The sequence below is a fragment of the Homalodisca vitripennis genome, chromosome 4 (assembly GCF_021130785.1).
Source record: "Homalodisca vitripennis isolate AUS2020 chromosome 4, UT_GWSS_2.1, whole genome shotgun sequence".
NCBI classification, from domain to species: domain Eukaryota; kingdom Metazoa; phylum Arthropoda; class Insecta; order Hemiptera; family Cicadellidae; genus Homalodisca; species Homalodisca vitripennis.
Window position 1 is genome coordinate 53,347,763 of NC_060210.1, and position 18,120 is coordinate 53,365,882.

The 18,120-nt window shown below is 33.1% G+C and overlaps 1 protein-coding gene across 3 annotated transcripts in view; it reads left to right on the plus strand.

The window, feature by feature from the left end:
• Positions 1 to 744: 744 nt before the first annotated feature.
• LOC124359325 overlaps positions 745 to 18,120 on the plus strand; it is a 32,914-nt gene continuing 15,538 nt past the window's right edge. The window contains exon 1 of one of the 3 annotated variants that reach the window (XM_046811983.1): positions 745 to 1,168. In XM_046811983.1, coding sequence (XP_046667939.1) covers positions 847 to 1,168 — 322 coding nt within the window. In that variant the 5' untranslated portion in view covers positions 745 to 846. Of the gene's footprint in view, positions 1,169 to 4,929; positions 5,355 to 18,120 lie in introns of those variants that run through there. The other 2 variants (XM_046811982.1, XM_046811984.1) reach the window with 2 other exon arrangements.

Here is an 18,120-nt window from a genome sequence, read left to right on the forward strand (position 1 = left end):
TTGACGATAAAATAAAATATTTCGTTTGTAACTTGCATTTTATAGCGAATTTTGTAAGTTTATATGAATTGTAGGTAAAATTTATTATTTTTATACAAGCAATTACAAGTAAGTGTAGAGACAGGAAAAATAATACAAATAATACTAAAAGTTTATCTGATTTCTCCTGCCTCAGAGAGTAGATGGGAAAAACAGCTAACTCCGCTTTTTGCCTCAAGGAAACTTGCTGAAATGTAAAAGTCAAAAGTTTGATTGCTTGAATAACAGAACCAAAGCATTCATTCCATGCATACTTTTATACAAACCAAAAGTATATTATACACTACTGGAAAAAATATTCTTCAACATAATGATAGTTAATTTTTATAGCACGTTACTTCTATTAATTAAAAATATATTTATTTTATAAAGCGATGTAATCCTGACTGGATGAGGAAGTTTTTAATACAATACACTGATCTGAACATGCATTATTATTATTAAGCTTTTTATAATAGTAACCTTCGAACGATTAAAACACACTTGTTATACAGTAAACACAAGTTAATGCATACATCTAGAAACTCGCACACATACGCACTAGTCTTCACAGAATACCCGAAGAAAACTAAAATTAGAAAATAAAACTGCTAAAACATATGTTCTGAGAACTTGCTATGAACTTCTTGGTCGGTATAATCACGGTAGTTGCGATAAAGCAAACAGGCAGAGAATCGAACACCTTGTGCGAATCGAGTGTACAAGGAGAACAATAAATGGTGCTGATAGAGACAACCTGTCCATATACCAGTGATAACTAGCAGAAGTGATAAAAGCCCTTGCAACAACCGACTCGGTGTTGCCAATATGGGCTTCCTCTTTGTTTGTACATTTCTTGGGTTAATTAATCTTAGTGTGTGTATTTTGGACCCGTGCTACTACTACCAAGATGCCACCACATTTGACCTCACGCATCCGTTCTACGAGGGGATACCGGCTTATCCTGGGCTTGATCCGCAGGCTTTTGATCTGAACTTAGCCTACGAGTACGGAGACCCGCACTTCTTCCTCTCGTACAACTATTCTGTGTCCGGTCTGGCAGGAACCTCAATGACTTCACCGGCCGTCTTCTACCCGTTTAATCGTCAAATATCGGAGATTCCTTTCAGTCAACTTGTCAGGCTGATCGGTGAGTGAGTGATCCGTATCAAGTTATTTGTTTACTACAAACATAACCTATGCAAATAACGAGTAAAACAATAACGAGTTGTTTATTTAATATACCAGTCAGTTTTGTAAGCCCTTCGTATTTTGTTAACAGTAACAGAATATTGGCATATGCAATATTTTTTACGCATTTATATGTAAGATTTTTCAGACCAGTTTAGTGAAAAATGGAATAAATAATATATATGTTGAATTTTATTTCAAAACAGTTTTTCTTGCTAAAGTATTAAGAAAACATAAAATAATTGGTATTTAATACTCTAAGTGTCAACCGGCCATAAATCAATTATATTTGGTTTTATAACTGATAAATTTCATAAGTTTGGAATAAAATAGGAAGTATGATTAGTCAAGTCTGTGACAGCGTCAGTTGCGATATCCTACAATAAGATGGCGTAATCAACGCCATTGTAAAATTCCGGATCTGTCAAGTTTATCGGTAGTGCAGCGTCTGAACTCCGGACTGGTCTTTGTTATTCTAAAGATTTAAAAAAGACTACATCTATACGCATATACGAAATAAGTAGTTCGTTAGGGTAACATGATTTCAATGTGTACTGAATATGCATTTACTGAAATCATAACATTTCTGAATCTGAACTATAATTACATTTTGCCAACGAAATTAAATACTTTCTTAAATATTTAAATAGCACAATTTTAAAAACATTTTAGAATGTTAAAAAAGTAATTCATACAAATATAAAAGGTGGTTTTACCAAAATAATTTTATTAAACCAAATTTGAAAGAGAATGAAAATCTTTCAAGGTATTTGAGGGAGATATAAGATTATGGGTTTTATTTTCGTAAACTGCATTGTTCAGCTCAATCAAAGTATTAATACCCAACAATTATAAACTTTCTGAAGTTTAATAATTTTAAAACGCATTTAGTTTGAACATTCTATGAATATAATTAAATTCCTCAAACCAAATGTAGTATTACGATGTACCCCAAGAGTTGTTCAGTATTACCCGTGATTTATACCAGGACTAAAGGTCTACGGCGAAGCGAGCACAGGGAGCTGACAACCGGTTGACTTGAGGCATATCTTTGTGTCCTTTATTGAAAAGATCAGTATTGTAAGTTTAACAGGTTAGAAGGTCGTCTGAAAAATACACCTTTATAGGAAACAATCTAATCTGATTTTAAATCAGTTCCACAGAATCATATATAATAAACTAGCGGGCCCGGCGCGCTTTGCTGCGCATTTCAATAATTTTTTGCAAAAGTTGCCCGCGGCTTCGCACGCAATTTCCCGTTGAAAACAGTACACTATATTCACTTATTCTTTTTCTATCACATTCTAAACATTGCTGAGATAATTGATAGTCGTTCCATCGTGAGCCTCTTGGGCGTATTATGAAGGTATGTATCATATTCCTGCCTCTATCTAGCTGTTACCCACGGCTTCGCACGCAAATCTTAAGAACCGAAGTCCTTATATTACTTAGTAAATTTTTTTTTTTACTATAATAAATTTTAGATTAAATTAGTTATATCTCCGATGCCACGATTGAGCTTGCTTTGTTGTCTCGATCGAGAGAATATGTACACACGGAGTTTTGAGAACCATACTTCTGTCAAAAAAAACAACTAAGGTTGATTTTATAACATTCTTTATATTTGTAGCCAACGTAAGATAGTAATTATGATATCTGCATTACTCTTCTGATCAAGCATGAGCATGGTTTATATTAAATAAATATTGCAGTTAAAGGTGAATTTTTACGTCAAATTTGAATTGTATTATCTGGATAGTAAAGTCTATGTTTAACAGTGATTGCAAAAACAGTTTAAACAAAATTTGTCGTTTCTCTTAAAGCTTACTCTATGCTTTAAAACTATAAGTGTAATATATGTTTACAAAGAACAGCTGATTAAAAATTTGAAAAGACGTTAACATATGTTTGCTGCAATGCATTTCTTATGGGTATTTCTGTAACCAGTGGGGCGGAATCCTGAATCGGGAAAGGGATGGGTATAGCTTATAGACCTTCTCCGTGGAAAAATACATATACGTACAAATTTTCATCATGATCGGTCCAATAGTTCACGATTCCATAAAGGACAAACATACAAACATTCATTTTTTATATATATAGATTAACAATGTAAAACTTTACATTCGTGCAAAATACAAATATGAAAGGGGAATTTTATTGCATTTAAGTTTAAAGTAATAAAAACATACGTATAATGGATTGAAATTGAATCCCAACGCTACAATAGCGTGATTTATTTTTTTCTGGTGTAATGCAGCTCATAAAACTCATATATATATATATACAATATATATATATTATATATTATATATATTATATACAAAGTAACAATTATCGCTAACGCTCAGCCAAATCCCACGGAGTAACATAGAATATTATCGAACTTCATGATGCTTATTTAGAAAATGTAGTTTTATGCACATTTTCAAATCCAGAGGTCGGTTTTTTTTTCTTGGAAAAAAAATGAAGTGCTAAGGACCGCATGGAAGAAGGGGAGGCCAGGTCTGTTCCAGTCATAGCGAACAGGGGACAGCACTCCCTCATGTCCACAATAGCAACAGCCTTTATCACTAAGGGATCTCCATTGACTCCAACAGTCGTCCTCCACAACAAATTAGGCTTATCGATCTTCTACCTTAATATGACGATATTTGACGGTCCTTGACACCTTTAGGGTTGCCAAAATACGAATGACTCGTTGGTTTTTACTGTACCAAATGTAGGTTCAACTAGAAAGTATAGGCTAACCAGAAGGGAACTTTTATTCCTACTAATTATACCTTCATAACAGAAACTTGTAATCTATTCCACTTTGTTTATCAGTTTGGTAAATATTATTGGTTTTGGCGTTTACTGAGAATGAATTAATAAAATACAGCTTCTAAACTATAAGGCTGTGAGTTTATTAAGGCTTTGGAGAGAGAAATATACGTTGTCTAATTTAGAATAAGTAAACATTATAAAATAATAAGATCAATTTAACATTTATTAACAGTTTTGTAACAAACCTAATATGCAAACGATTTCCTAAAACAAATATTACAATTAACTGGAATTGAATGGAAACTACCTAGGAGTAAAGTACTTGTTTTTTTTTCTAATTTTAAATCATAATGTATAATTTTCAACATTCAATAAAAAAAATTATAAATCGCTACATCTAGGCTATTAAGGTCAATCTTGCTGTGAATAGTCTGATCCATAAAGTATTCTTATAAATTGGAATTTCACGGAAATGTTCATCTCTATAAACAGTTGTTTATGGTATAACTAGGAAATGATTTACATAATTTCCTTGGATAAGTTATATAAAATTATTGGTGGGATAGCTCAAAATTAAAGTATTTGAGAATCCTTTATATGAACAAAAGAGGTTTTTATATTCATGAGCATATATAATAAAATTAACCTTCTTTCTATAGAGAAATTCAGGATGTCTCTAAATTAATATTAAATTAAGAGGACACATTCTGATTACGTGAGCAGGTATAAAATTATCAGAAAGTAGTTTATTATTATAATAGACAATTTACTTATAAAAGTGCTTGAAATAATTATCCTAATTAACTACATAATGTTGCGTTTCGGGAATAATATTCCTGAGATGCCTGTTGTGCTCGTGAAGACCTCGAAGATTGTGGACTTCGACCATCTTATCGTTATGATAAGAGAACGTATAGTGAATAGAATACAATAAACAAACTGTACAATAAAGTCAGCGATAGAAATCGTATATGACTTCAGCAACAGTTGCCATATAACTTTGATAACGTCAGCCGTATCTTACTGTTCCCTGGTCCCTGTGTTTGATGTTGCCAGTATGGGCTACTGGTGTGCCCTCATTTTTTTGGCGTTGATAAGTTTATCACAGTGTACATTGGACCCTTGCTTCTACAACTGTGAGGAGCGTTCATTTGACCTCACACACCCGGTCTACGAGGGGATCCCGGCTTATCCTGGCCTCTACTATCTCGCATACGACCAGTCTTTAGCGTTTGAATTTCCAGAACCCGGTTTTCTTTTGACTTTCAACTACACAATATCTGGTTTGGGAGGAACTTCGATAACTGCTCCTGCATCCTTCTTTCCCAACAGCCGTGAGATCCATGAAATTCCATTTACCCAACTTACCAGAGTGGAGGGTGAGTCGATGTAGATTTCAGTGTGAATTTTATTTAAGTTTAATACAGTGTTTGGTTTCCGAACATTCAGTCTTTTCACATTGATTTAAGTATGTATGTTTCTTTATGGAAGACTTTTAAATACTCTTTAGGGCATCAAATCATTACAAACAAACTCCAAGCTGTAGTTACAAGTGATTTGTTCGATCGGATGTTGTTAAATTTCATAACATAACATCACACATGCAGCTTTGTATGGTTTCAGTTTTTTATTTAATTTTATATTTTGAACAGCTAATTATTACAATGTGAGTACTTCTTAGTTGCCATATTAGATATATTACCTGCGGCACGAACTTAATAAACCTTTCAGATATGTCTGTCAACCAAAACTAAGTTTTATAATTTATATAAGTTAGTGTCCAACAGTTTTTTTTTTACTTTTCTGCAAAAGTGTACATGCCATGGTATTCAAGAACAATGATGAATGTCAGTTGAATCCAATATTAAACTAACGCTGGAACCATCTAGTGTTACTTAATCTTGAATTATAAGAGAACACATGTTGTTCAACGAGCGTCTATAAAAGTCTTCCAAACTCCTTATCGGTTATTTTACTAATATTTGAATTTATGACAATGCAAAACGTCAAGGACCAGAACAATAACAACTTGGCGCAGGCAGTTGTTTTTTAATACAATTCTTAAACTACGTTGAATAGTATAGTATTTTTATATTGTATATCTGAAATGTTAATTAGATGGGATCTGTAACACTCAGTTAGAAGGAATCTTGTAACATAAAATAAAACATTCTTAGTGAGTATCTGTGACATACGTATTGTGAACTGCTGAATTGTATAGTGTTTTTGGAGTATTCTAAGTATTTAATATGAATTTATTAAGATTTTCACGTCTAGTGGTAGGGGACTAACTGGTATGAGCGATGATTTAACATATGCAAAACAATTACTTACCTCTCATTTCTACAACAAAATTGGAAATTTAACGATTTTCTAGAGTCAGTGCTTGTCTAGAGATGGCTATTACACATCACCCCTTAGCTTCATTTTTACACCCTTCATATTGAGCCATCTTTTCACATTCTCTCTAGCATTTTTATTGATTATATAGGATTATGACAATTATTGTCCGTTGTTTGATGGCATACCTGTGGTTCAGCTCTCTTGAATCCTAGATCATTGCACTCTGTTCTACAAATGTTATTAGTTTAATTTATTTGCTCATTTAACAAACATGATCTTCATTGAAGTGTCCCATTATAAGTTCCATATTAGTTATTTTAATAATTGATACTATAGAGTTTAAGATTTAATGTGTTAATTTAGTAGTCAATGATCCGACAGCCAATTAGCACTGTGTACTCACATAAACAGGATTTTCTTGAAATTGCTCGAGGAATTTATCATAAAAAAGGACATTTATCGGCAGGTGGATTAAATGTCAACTGTGGTTAAACTAGAGGATATTGAGAGGGAAAACAAAATGATTAGCTTTCTCATATGTTGCTACATTTTTAAAACATTTAGCTAACTCATTCATACACGCAATAACAGTTATATACTCTTCAGAGAACTACACAAAGACAATTAAAGTTTATGGTGTAGAAAAAGACTACTTTATTAGTTTGTATATGGTTAAATGAAGCTAATATAACTTTTATTTACATGTCTGATAGTTATATGGTTCGGGGAAAAATAAATTCTTAACCTTAATTCTTTTTATACAACCTCTTTTTTCATCTCCAAATTTATTAACCCCACATCGTAAAGATAAAATTATATTAAGAAAGAAATCATGAAGTTTTGGAATTTCTATCCATTTGACAATTTTGGAACTTCATTCAAGAGTTTTCCCTCTTTTTATAAATTGAAAGAACTTACAACACATTAGTTGACGATTGATTTCTGTTTTACGTTAAATTTACCTATTTATTTCATGAAAAAGAAAGATGTTCATACTTTGTACAGTGCTAATTGGCTCTTGGCTCCTGGAATAAGATTTTCATTGATTTTAATTGTCCGAGGATTGTTTATATAGCGTTGTTACGACATATTCCACATGGTCCACACAGAGTGGTTAAGGTAACATAAGGTACAATATTTTCCAAAATTGTTCTTTCAGTGGTTTTTTATAAAAATTACATACTAATACTCGTAGGATGCATCCGTAGATGTTTACACGACGCAAACTACAACATGTGTTGCACATATCACTAAATTAGCACGTATGATCTTGATAACTTGAAGTATCGCAGCTTGGATAGTTGAGAAAATAAAATTCAAATTCCAATTTACCATGTTTAGTACCTGTAAAGTTTAGTTTAAATATGATGCCTATAGTATTTGTGGACTTTCACTTATATCTATACACCGAGTAGAACGGAAAATGAATAACTTCATTTGATTTGTATATGGCCTTATCTCATGTACCCTGGAGTGAGTAGTTTGGCTATGAGAAAGTGCAGTGAAACAAATATTTTGTTGACTTGACCGATGATACCAAATCCAGCCTCGGGCTCCTGGATATTTCTTAAACAATGGAAAATAATCGTGAACTTAGGAGCTCATCCCTCCATTTTCTATAGACTCAAGAGCCACTTATGATGACTTATGAAAGCTGTTAATTGTTTTAAACGAGATTAATATAATACGGTTCTAGGATCACAAGATAAATTATTTTGCTATTCCATTAACGAGTCTCTGTTAAACCTTTGCCTGAGTTCAGACCACCCCATGCCTGACCAACCGATGGAACACTGGGTCTAAAGATTGCCTTAATATCACCAATGACTTTAGGAAGGACGAAAATTGTTCATCTTCAGGTGTGACTATTAGATTAATATATTCCGCCTAAACACTCTAAAGCCTTACCCACCGTTGGTGACTTCTTATGAATTATGGAGAGTGAACATTCTTGGTGAATATTCAAGATATATGAATTGAAATACTACTGACTCCCATTACCGCACCGCCTTTGATGGCCCTTAATAAAATTTAATGAGAATGCAATGAAATTTTGGTTTCAATTCCCCTAATTACGATTATAACTCATATCTGCTTGAAGGTTACTTTTAACTTGATGATTAAAGGCTCAATCAAAACTAAATGTAAATCTATTCAATCAATACTGTTTAAATCAATAACACATTTAGACGGTGTACTATGTAAGTATCAGTAAGATATCGAGGGTTGAACTGTTATCATACGTTATTATATGTAACATCTGCACATCAAATTACACTAATAAAATACAATTATGCAGCCAAAAAACGTACAATTATAAAAACTGTATTCTAAGAATATTTTACGAAATGTATAGTTCATAGCATCTAAATTCTTTTTAACTGCATTTAGAAAAACGGTCAGGACATGAACGTTTTTTACTATCTTCCGTATTTTGTTATACACTAAAATAAGCAAGGTTTTCTACTTAGACTAACCAGTAACATAAACAAGGTAAAAAATCATATAATAATAAGGATGGATGGATAAATGGTTAAATCCTAATTAGGACTTTTCAATATGCACAGAAAGAAAGATGAAGATGATTATATTTGCATGTTTTTATAGGTTTCATTGACGTGCCAATAGGAAATCATGAATTCGCTTACTTTATAAATAAGATTTTAACAACAACAAAAATTAATCCATAAAATATGATTCTAAAACACCTAATTTCATATATCTCCTGCCATATCTGCCTGTCTACATTACAATAACTAGTTAGTTGAACAATTAGTTAAACATAGTATCATTTTGCAAACAATAAAGTGTTTTTTATTTGGAAATATGAATTACACCATAGTGTCTAACCGTTACACAAATTTAATCTATTTTGTTATCAAAACAGTAACCAGTAAATATAATAATGTTAATATAGGGGCTTTCTAAAATTTAATTATAAATGTTCAATATTTCCATGCTAAGTTTTATACGATAGCCGTGCAAATAAAAAAAGGAATTAATATGTATTGCACCTAAACCCGCAAATTAGTAAATTAAAATTTTGTAGTACGTATTTTTAACATATAGAATTTTTCAATCATGATTTATAACACTTAGATAATCCCTTCCATCCCTCTCATCCATGACTGGGCGGGGTTGTAAGATTATAATCGAGAAATTATCGAATTAGGGAAGTAAATAAAACGCACTTGAAGAAGGAATATATTTAATTATAAACCTTCAATCCTCATGCTCATCAACATACTATAACGTTTGGGGCCTACAAACAACACATTACAAGTATTTTGTTGTGTATGTTGATAATTTCTGATATAAGTGTGATTTAAGAATGTTTAATCGTTCAATTTTAAGAATACTACAATGAAAATGTATCTATAACAACTATTTATTACAGATGTACGTAGAGGAATTTGCATCAGTAAAATATTGGGTCTATTTAAATCTATGGACGATTGTTTTAGAAAGTAATTGCTTTGGAAATAAAAAGACAATTTATACTTATATCATCCTGTGGGATAATTCAATGTATGAGTCCGAAAATCTCATATTCTTTATCTCATACTAAAATTGTTCATGCATTGCTATGCGCTTAATAGAAGAGATGGCTTGGACTTATACGCAACCATCAGCAATAAAACACATGCCAATCGTATAGAGGTAAATATAGATATTATTCCTGCATGTTTAAATCTATTTTCAGTCCCTATAATATTGTTCAGAGGTACTAAAAACCAACTTTAATCATTAAACTATTTTAATAATAGCCACAAATGTTGTAGCTCAACAGTTGTACATATCTCCATATAGAAATCAGTTGCACAGTACTTGCAGTATGCTTTAGAACGGAATAGTTTTTAATCCATATGATTATTGTTAAAGACAAAGAAATGTAAAGAATAATATTGTATTAGTACGTTGTAATGTGGATACATTTTATATGCAGATGAATTATAAATAACATGAATTTTCTTAAATTCATACATTATTGTATGTCAAAACCATTCCATATAAAGGGTTAGATGTTGAAAAAGTTTTCCATGTAAATTTTCCATTTAGTGGATACAGAGAACTGTATTTGATTTAAAACCTCTCAGTGATTTTAATAAAATGTCAGCGTGTAGGTGAAAAGGTTATTCTGAAAGCATAGTTCTTAGAAGCTGTAATGTTTGATATGACTTGACACCTTGCAATATATCGCTTTAATAATACTTATGTATTATACCATAAAACGAATGTTACATTAATATATACGATAGTTACTTTATTTCGTGATATTTTTCCTTCATTCAAGACTTCCAATCTTAATTCAATGTTATGGAATACAGCGTGCTCAACCGGTATAGTGTACACATTAGATTCACAAGTATAATGTAAACATTGTACCAAATCCAAATCAGCTAATATTTATCAAGAAATATTATTGATTTGGTCAGGAAGGTCACATTATAAACTCAACAATAAATATATAAATGTGTACCGTATACGTAGTTAAATTAAAATAACATTATTTTCGTTTGTTTGCGCTAAATGTGTTGGGTACAGCAAATATTCTATATTAAGGTCTACTTGTCACACAAGGGAGATAGTTCAAATAATAAGTGTAAGTGCTATAAATTTAATTGGAGTACGTTAGAAATTGTGATATCTATCACGGTTACTCGTATCTCTGACAACACTAAACGACTCCAAACTGCTGTGCTGACTTGTTTCATTACCTTTGGCATTTAAAAGTTCGTTACACAAATGCTGGTATAAAACTTTTAATTTGAAATGTCATCAACATCTGAGACAAGGAAATTAAAGTTTAAGTTTGCCAATTATATTCACTGTTAATTGAAGTATAAAATTATAAGTTTTGTTCGTTAACAGTTATTTGAATCAATAAGTATAATCTCCAAATATGAATCTGATTCAATTATGAACTGAACCCAAAGTGCTATACTTTAGCGAACACTATTTCTCGAGGGGCTGGAAAACTTTCATTTACGTCTCTCTGCACAAGCCATATCCATAAAACTAAATACTTATAAACTTGAAATTTTGCATGAAGCGTAATTTAATTATAAGGGATACTGTCTTCGATGATGGCGCATGTCACTAAACAGCTGAGTTTTAGTGAATAAGTTACATTAATATTATAGGGAACTTAGGTGGCGACGAGAAAATGGCAGAATAAATAAAACTGAGTACAATCATGTATGATATGAACATGTGTTATATTATCATAAATTAAAATTAAAAATAATTTAGTGAAAAGTCAATGTTAAAAGTCGGTAAAAGCATGAGCCTTACCACACTCATGCGTTATACTACCCTCCCTAGCTAAACATAACTTTTATTAGTTAAATACTGATATGATTACTAACTGAATAAGGAAATGTACAAGATGTACCTAGAAATACTTCATACGTAATTTTTTATTTTGGTTGAAGCTTTGACAAGAATTTGTTCGATGATGATTTATGTACAACCAAAGAATTTTGATGAGTGTAATATTTGTATAAATTTCTGCTTTGTATATTTTTATATGTCTATCTGCCCGCAGGAAATTTCAAGAATGAAATTAAATACAGATTAAAAATTTTGCATGCAGCCTCAGCGAAGCTTGCTCCGTGACATTTGGTTTTAAGAATGCCCCTAATTTATAAAGGGATTTTTAAAGTAGTTATTACAATGAACAAAACTGTATGAATTGATAAATTTAATTGTACACTGTCAGTTTTCTGCGCCAGAATATTTTGCTTTTACGGGAATGAATTTGTTAATGAGTAGCTTACGAGAATGCATGATATCACAATTTTAAATAACATAAAACAATACCAATGAAATAAATAATTATTACATTCTACTGCATCCAAATCATATCTGATTGCCATATACAAGGATAATAACTGCACCACTGTTACAATCTAGCACACTATATAAAAATTTAAAAATATAAACCCTACATATTATCAGTGTTTGTTAGGAGTAAGACTGTATCTTGATTCAGCGCTACGCCATCGCAATAGTGAAGTAAATGCAATTGGTTTGCAGCAATGTTACTTTGATGACGAATGTGTTGAGAATTTTACATTCCAAATAGTTCAGGAGCCAATGGCCACTTTGCATTCTATAAGCACACAGTCTGGTATTTCTCGAAATCGATAGAGATATTTGCCCTAAGAAAAAACTTGATCCTCAGCAACGTTAATTTCGTAGGAGATTTAAATGGTAGAGTACAAAAAGGTTTAAAGTATGAAAAACATTTCACAAATATTCTTCATTTCTTGACACTTAAAACCAATCATCAGACAAGTTTATAAATGATTATCGTCAGTTTCCGATATACAAGTTTCTACTTTCACTGTTAATATAGTTATGAGATCGTGATATAGCTGTTATTCGTGTGTATAAAAGCAGTTTTACGTGTAATTATAAGCTATTAACCGTACTTTTCGAAAATAAAAAACTTTTTCTTAATGAACTAGTATGATTTTGCTTACTATGTTCATTACCTCATCGCTTTAGCTTTTGTTTGTAATAGGTTTAGAGGCTGCAATTATAGTGTTTGTAGGTTTGAGATTGTGATTTTGCGAATGAATTCTTAGGCTCTTGACGATATTCTCTTGTTTGATGAATTAAATTTGGGCCTTAGATCTCAGGATAGTGTGGAACAGGCGTTTTGCGCCCGAGGATTACATTCAATCTGACCTCGTACTGTATTTATTCTCTGTTTCGGAACAAAATTAGAATACTAATTTATAAAATTGCAATCTCACATTTAACTTAAAAGACGATGTTTTAATTCTCAGATGCCCAACTCAAGAAATTACTTATTTGGTAAGGTTCAATATTGCTTGTATCTTAATTGGATACTATAGTCTCTTTTAAAAATGTGAGATACTCCATAAATGTTTGTATACGGTTTAGCATTTATTAAACCTTACTCAAGTATTCAGTTTAGAGTGAAAAATATATTTCTTTGCCTCTGAATGTCCTCAATCGTATGTTGAACTAAAGGTTTTTAAAGTACGTGATGCTTTTCTAGAGAAGATTAAATATACAAATTCGACAGTTCAAAGGATGGTTTGAACGTTAGGTCTGATTGTCTCATCATCAACTATATTGATACATTCTAGTTTTTTAGTTACTAGATTCAGGAGTGTATACCACAGATGGTTGAGTAAAAAATTGCTTTGAAATAAAATTACGAATTCAACATTTAGAGTTATAATTATGAGTTGTTATTTCGGTCTTAAACTTTTATTTCTATGTCTACCGACGAAAAATATTGGCGAAATTGTAGGTCACACACTGCGTGCTGCTGTGGTATGGGAGACCTCACTAACTTTAGAACGAAAAAGTTAAAAGATACAATCAATACAGAGTTGCACTCCGGATTGCAAGTGCTTAATGGTTGGCGTTGACATGCCCTACCGACGCAGGAAACAACGACGACTATCACTCGATATGTATTCCTTGACAAAGTTTACCGAAATAACTCTGGACTTGTCGTAGTGAGGCCTATTGCTACTTACTTATCTGCTTTCAAGAGAAGGAGGGTATACAGTGAGAACAGAGATACAGGTATAGCACACGCTAAAGCGCCAGAACGCTCCGTGAGGGCAGGAACGGTGGCTGCTGATGACATTGAACGACCAGACTGATCAGGTACTTTTGTGAATGGGTAGAACGGTAACAGTGGGAGATATATGAAATTCTGGGAGTACTTGTTTAAGACGGTCGTGTTAAGTCTCTGAGTGTCCTCGTGGGAACTTGGCGCACGACGACACCTGCTCGATATGTTTTCCTAGACAAAGCTTACTAAACTTCCAGTCCATGACTAAGTGTTTACACCGGTATATATTTTCAATGTATATCCTAGTACAGGAGTAAATGTTAAAATACTCTATAAGAATTAAGTACCAATATGATATCTTGAAGAACAGGCATTTTATTTTCACGGTCTATAATGTCGCTCAGTGTTATCATAAATACATAGTCATAAACTTATTAAGTTATTTTCATTATTTGCTTACCTGATTATTTTATACATTTATTTTTATTAATTTATATGTATTTGGTTCCTATAATTTAATCGTATTAATATAATATATGCGTAGAGTTTTGTATATGTTTGGATATTTGATATAAAATCACAAAAAACTGAATTAAAATGTTTTGAAAAATTTTCGCATTTATAAACAATGGACAAAGAAATGGGTGTGCCATTGTGCATGTACTGCATGGTTGTAACTGATGATTAGTTGTAACCGCGTGACGTCATTCACGGAGCACGGAATAGTTGATTTCCCAAGCTGTTACACGCCTGCCGTGGCTGATGTTTATTGTTACTGTTGCAGTTTGAGGTTATTAATTTACGTTGTTGTATATATACTTTGTGGCTTTTATATGAGTATTTATATTAGTATTTACGTTGTTGTACATCTGTAAAACAACGTAAACTAATAACCTAAATTAATAACGTATATTAATTATATATAGCAAATAGGGAGAAAAAAAGCAGGAGAATGTACTGTCATTTATCAGGTTCATGTATTAATAATTTCAGAGTACAAACAAAAGCAGAGAGTCGGATTACCCGAAAAGTATGCATAGATTTCTTTATAAGTAATTAAACTATTCTTAAACATTATTAGTAAATTGTTACAGTTAAAAAAGTTAATGTCTTTGTGTATTTTTTTATTTCTGCGTAGATTTGACCACACAATATCTAAAAAAACAGTACAGCAAAGGGATTTATTTCTAGATGGAGGTTTGAATTTTTCGCTCTTTGCCTTGTACCGGAACTGAAACATAAGCACGGGAAAAAGACGCTTTTCGATTGTAGTAGGGTTCTCAATCCAAAAATACCTGGAAGACCAAGTACTGCAATGAACAAATATTCTTTATTTCAAGATTAAGAATTAATAATTTTAGTTTGATCTTGTCCAGAACATTTATAAGAGACGGAATGCATCTTCACCTGTGATCCACCATAATCAAATCGTTTTGAAATATTACTACTACATAAAAGATATCCATAACACCAAACACATTCCTGAACTTGAATTACATATTAAATTGAAGGAATGTTCTTTGTTCACTTTACAATTCAAACTATTACAAAGATTTAGTATATGAGAGGGAACTCTAATTCTCCTTTTAAAAGTTTATTTCTTCGCAAAAGTTACAAACAAAATCTGAAAATCTGATACCAAATATATTGTTTATGATATTGACTCGTTTTTTATTATTTCATGAGGTTTAGCAAAGCACATTGAAAATGAACTAAAATAAATTTTAAAATTTGCATGAAGATTTATTTAAATACGACCGAATAAAATGATGGTGCATGTCACTTAATAGAATTAGGTTGAGCGTTAGCCTATATTTTTGGATTGTTCTTATTGTTAAATAAAACCACGAACATCTTAATTTTTCTCATGATATAAAAGCACGTGGAAATAGCAGATTAAGTACATGTTTAAACAGGTTGAGTAAATTTATTTGGCATTTTCACGAATTAAATATTAAAAAATATAGATTATTCATACAGTAAGAAGAAAACCCAGAGTTGAAACTAATTTTAGAAGTTTCTGATGGTATCTGATATCAGCACTCTCTAGTGTTGTTTTAACCTTAATACCTCACCGGCACTTGTATTATTTAAACAACTCGCCTTCGGCTCGCTGGGGGCTACGCCCCCAGGGCCCCCAAAGTAAACGCTTGCAAATTCGGGGGATAAGCGGGAATTCGGTGACTGGTTAAGTCCGGACATTAAGTAAATGACAAGGGATTTAAAAATTGACCTTTTTCATAGATTTTTTTCCGGATTCGTAAAAAACTTTTGACTTTGAGGGCATTTTGCGGTTAAACCGTTAGAGATACGACAAAAAAGTGACTGGACCTTTTCTTGTTGGAAATTTATTTTGTGACTGACTCACTCACGTATACTAATTCAAACCTACTTCCAGATGAGTTAGAGACTTGAAATTTGGTACACAGATAGCTTTCCACGTGTAACCACCAGGAAAATCCCGAAAAGTGAGAATTTTTCATTTTCAACCCCTCAAAAAAAAATTCCCAAAAAATCGCGCATTCTTCACCCTGCAGGCATTTTTTGTAAGCCCGATAGCGGGCGAACCGTTGGAGCTAGCTCGGATCTGACGGAAAATTCATGGTCAGGAATGAAGTGAACTACAAAAAAAGGTCTAATGACTTTTTGCTCTATCTTCCATGGTTTAAGCGACAAAACGCTCGAACATTTGAAATTCCAGAGATTTTTTCGATAAAAATAATGTTTCAAGCCCGATAGCGGCCGAACCGTTGGTCGTAGCTCAAATCTGATTGACCCATCAAATTAGCAAATTGCGCGATCTACAGAAAAGGTCCAGTAATCTTTTGCCCTATCTCGATTGGTTTGGCCGAAAAAACGTGATTATGTACAATTTTTGTTGTAACTTTACGCGAAACTTTTGTTTTTGGGGTCGATAGCGGCGGAAACCATTGGTCGGAGGTCAAAATAAGACTAACGTTTTATTTAGGAATAAGATGACCTACAAAAAAGGTCCAGTGACTTTTTACTATATTTCCCTTAGTTTGACCGCAAAACGCGATTAAGTGAAAATATTGGACATTTTCGCCTAAAAATTTACATTTCCGGGCTTGATAGCGGCTAAACGGTTGGTCGTAACTCAAAACAAATTTTAACGGGATTTAGGAAATCACGTGATCTACAGAAAAAGGTTCAGTGACTTCGGGAGTTGGCTGAGCGTTAGCTAAGCGTCAATAGTAGATAGGGACAGAGGAATATTTATTATCTTCACAGACACAATACCCTCTAAAAAAGGCCCAAGTGTTCTCAATTAACCCCCGGTAATATTAACCCCCCCCCCCGGGGATTTCCTGGTATGACCTGATAACCTCCTGTACATTCAACCCCCTGATGTGTTAACCCCCCTGGTAACATTAAACCCCCCCAGGGAATTTCCTGCCATGACCTCATGTCCGAATTTTACCCAGTCACCAAAATCTCTTAACCCCCCCCCCCCTGGGAAGATCCTGGTATGACCAGATAACCCCCTGGAGACTTATCCCCCGGTAACGTTAACCCCCCCTGGGAATTTGTTCATATGACCAGACAATATCCTGACGAAATTAAACCCCCTCTTGTCTTAACCTCCTTAACATTAATCACCCACCCAGGGAATTTCTCGCCTTGACTAGATAGTCTCCCTGGTGATATTAAACCCCCTGTTTCGACTTAAAATACTGCCTGAGGTCGGTTTTTATTATGTTTATACTAAACAATTCAAGATAGCTGACCCGTGCAGACTTTTCTCCCGAGCTCATTTCTGGCTAAACCATAGGTCGTAGATCAGATCTGAGGGCACAATCGAAAGACAAAATTAAATTTCCAACAAGAAAGGTCCAGTCACTTTTTGTCGTATCTCTAACGGTTTAACCGCAAAATGCCCTCAAAGTCAAAAGTTTTTACGAATCCGGAAAAAAATCTATGAAAAAGGTCAATTTTTAAATCCCTTGTCATTTACTTAATGTCCGGACTTAACCAGTCACCGAATTCCGCTTATCCCCGAATTTGCAAGCGTTTACTTTGGGGGCCTGGGGGCGTAGCCCCCAGCGAGCCGAAGGCGAGTACTACCATAACACTAGAAGCAGTCTGCCCCTGCACTGCGTTTGATTCATACTGTTGCTTTGACTTGTCCATACTGTGTATTTCCCGTTTACGTCAACGGTACACATTTCTGTGCATCGCTTAGCAGCGTCAAAAATCATTAAGTTCTAAATGGTAAG